The sequence below is a fragment of the Etheostoma spectabile genome, unplaced genomic scaffold, assembly GCF_008692095.1.
Source record: "Etheostoma spectabile isolate EspeVRDwgs_2016 unplaced genomic scaffold, UIUC_Espe_1.0 scaffold405, whole genome shotgun sequence".
Classification (NCBI taxonomy): Eukaryota; Metazoa; Chordata; class Actinopteri; order Perciformes; family Percidae; genus Etheostoma; species Etheostoma spectabile.
This window is the reverse complement of record NW_022605604.1, coordinates 214,786-218,247: the sequence shown is the minus strand read 5'-3', so window position 1 is coordinate 218,247 and position 3,462 is coordinate 214,786. Positions and strand designations below refer to the sequence as shown.

The window sequence follows — 3,462 nt, the reverse complement described above, 5'->3', positions numbered from 1 at the left end:
ACACACACACACACACACACACACACACACACACACACACACACACACACATTTTAATCTTGGTTAGGGTCACGGATTTAGGATGAGAATAGGAAGATGTGAGATGTTGGCGGGGCTGCGGTTTGGTGTCTTTACATATATACATATATCTTGAGATGGCCCTTAGATTTTAGATTATTGGAAGAATATTCAAAAGGAAATAGCACATGTTTTGGGTATTGAATTTAATTTAGATCCAGCACTATACACACCAGGTCTAGTCCCAGTTAATGTCTAGGTGGGAACTGGATTTCCTTACTAAGAATTCTGCTTTTAATAGCAAAGAAAACATCATCACGGCCTCTTGGCTGGAGTGCAACAGAATGGAGAGAGAGGGTACAAAGTCAGACCGGTTGGATCAAAAATCAGAAACACAGACGCTGTCAGAACTCTAGTTACCTCTTTTATTTATTTTTTTCAACTTAATTGTCTTGTATAATTGTATTTTATACTCAATGCAGTACACGTGACAATGAAGATATGTGCTTATTGGTACAGGTTACTCAGGTTCTCTCCTTTTAAGGATTGGAGACAGGAGGCGAGGACATGATCATAGGTTAGAAGGCATCTCCTAATGTGTGTTCCTAAAGTATGCATTGTTTATATGTATACTTGTCATTTTATGTGAAATATATAAATAAAAAGTAAGTAAAAAAAAAAAAACAGATTAGGAAAATGTTTTCACATGAGGAAAGAAAATCCCCTTATTGTTTAAAACCTTGTTGTCTTGTGTATTCAGAGCATCCTGATCCGCTGGACCAAAGGCTTCAACTGCTCCGGGGTGGAGGGCAAAGACGTGGTGAAGTTGCTGAGAGACGCCGTCCACCGGAGAGGGGTCAGTCTGAAATACTCAGGCTCACATGGGGGTAAAGCTATATGAAGGACACTAGGGCCATGTCATGTTGAGAAGACCCAGGACGTCCAGCTGGGAGGAGTCCCCGGGGAAGACCCAGGACTAGTTGGAGGGACGTCCAGCTAGGAAGATGCCTCAGGGGAAGACCCAGGACTAGTTGGAGGGACGTCCAGCGGGGAGGAGGCCTCGGGGAGGACCCAGGACTAGGTAGAGGGACGTCCAGCTGGGAGGAGGCCTCGGGGGAAGACCCAGGACTAGTTGGAGGGACGTCCAGTTGGGAGGAGGCCTCGGGGAGGACCCAGGACTAGGTGAAGGGACGTCCAGCTGGGAGGAGGCCTCAGGGGAAGACCCAGGACTAGTTGGAGGGACGTCCAGCTGGGAGGAGGCCTCGGGGAAGACCCAGGACTAGGTGGAGGGACGTCCAGCTGGGAGGAGGCCTCGGGGAAGACCCAGGACTAGGTGGAGGGATTATATCTCGAACTTGGCCTGGGAACGCCTCGGGATCCCCCAGTTGGAGCTGGTTGATGTGGCTCGGGAAAGGGAAGTTTGGGGTCCCCTACTGGAGGTGCTGCCCCCGAGACCCGATACCGGATAAGCAGATGAAGATGGATGGAGAATCGTCACGGGTGGTGCTAAACTCTGCACGGAGCTGCTGTGAAATAGTAATGCAACAGAAAACTCAGATTGGACTGTAGTCTTGCTGGCTGGTCTGGTTTTAGCCCTGCAGAGACATGAGTTACCAGGTTTAATCCAGCACGTCACTCAGAGTGGACCTGATGGTCTACGGCTGTCCTGCGAATTTCCCTGCAGAGACCTGACGGACCCAGCGTAACCGAGTCCCTCAGAAACCCCGATGGCTCCCGGCGGTATTTCTGCGCGACGGGGAGCATCGCGACACAGTTTAGGAACTCTGATGGGATAAAGACCATAGCGAGTCAACCTGTGTTTGTTTTCCACAATGCCAATTATTAGGCATCATTTGTGATGCATAGTATTGGTCGTCTATTTTGGATGTTTTATCTTGGATCATTCCTGCCGCACTGAAGCAGTATTGATTTTATTTGTTGTCTGATTGAAAGCATCCCGGGGGGGGGTGACAGATGGACCACTAATCGTTGTGTCTGGGCGGTTATATTGGATGTACCGATTATAAAAAGACAACACATAACAACACCTACGTTGTTTCTCTCAGTCTCTTCCCCCCCACCCAAAAAACCCCCCCCCCCTCTCTCTCTCTCTCCCCCCCCCCCGCCCCTCTCCCTCTCTCTGCAGGACTATGATATAGGCCCAGTTGCCATGGTGAACGACACAGTGGGCACGATGATGAGCTGCGGCTACAAAGACCAGAACTGCGAGGTCGGCATGATCGTCGGTATGAATTTATTTTAATGAGTACGACTTCAGGGTGTCTTTAGATACTCCGTCACAAGTACAAGTCCTGCATTTAAAATCTTACTCACTTAAAGTACAAATGTATGTGCATCGACATGTACTTGAAGTAAAAGTACCTGTTGTGCAGAATGGATCCATTTCAGACGCGTATACATCACTGGATTTGAATCAGGGATCCATCTTTGTGTGTATCATAATATATGAGTTATATTTTGTAATGATTTGAAAGTTGTGTGTAATACATGTAACGGGGTAGAAGTATAAAGTAGCATGAACTTGAAATACTCAAGTATCTCAGAAATGTGCTGAATAACAGTAAAATGAGCTTAGTTACATTATGTATCTTTACATATGAATATTCTACCCAGAATGTTGGAAACAAACTACATTACCCAGGAGGCTGCTCTTCACTCTTAGAGCTCTCAGGTGTTTCAAAGCTTTACAGAACGGATTATTCCTCACCCAACAGGCATAATGTGTTTTAGCTGGTCTACAGGAGAGGCTCTTCGACAGCCTGATCTCATTAGATAGAAACGAACGGTGAAACGTCCTCTTTCTCTGCTCCAACTAGTTTTCTCCCTAGAATATAAAACACGCTCCCTCGGGTGTTTACACCACCCTCTATGTGTGTGTTAAGGGGTGGTGGACAACGATGTTGTGTCCCTTAAATCACTGCAGCTGATTCTGATGCACGGGACGCTTCCCTAATTAAATAACCTGCATCATAAAACCGAGGAGTTAAGAACCGGTGCTCCTGCAAGACTTCAAGACTGCAGAATTAAATTCTAATTAACATCAATTACCGGTAGAAGACTGCATGTCATTGATGGTATAATTTGTGGAAATCTTGTCTGTGTGTGTGTGACTGACCTGAACGGATGTGGGTGTCACTACTGGTGAAAGTAGAGAGATTACGCTGGATTTCACTGGTAATTGGATTACCTGATAAAAAGGCAAGGCAGCTTCATCTGGAGACCAATGCAGCAGCAGGGCTTCCAAGTCTTCACACAAATCAGTTAAAACAACAACAACAACAAAAAAACAGATAAAAACAATATAAAAACAGTAAATAAAACATTTAGACAGATAAATCCTAACCCTAACCCCCTTACCCTTAACCCTCTAACCCTAACCCTCAAACCCTAAACCTCTAACCTCGTACCCTAACCCCCCTAACC

At 46.0% G+C, this 3,462-nt stretch overlaps 1 protein-coding gene across 1 annotated transcript in view; it reads left to right on the top strand.

Annotated features, from left to right (window-relative positions):
* Positions 1-3,462, top strand: part of LOC116686620 (hexokinase-2) — a gene marked incomplete at its 3' end in the record, with an annotated part of 24,929 nt that overhangs the window by 14,786 nt on the left and 6,681 nt on the right. The window contains 2 exon segments of the mRNA XM_032511641.1: positions 779-874; positions 2,165-2,264. Of these exon segments, the coding sequence (XP_032367532.1) occupies positions 779-874; positions 2,165-2,264 (196 nt within the window).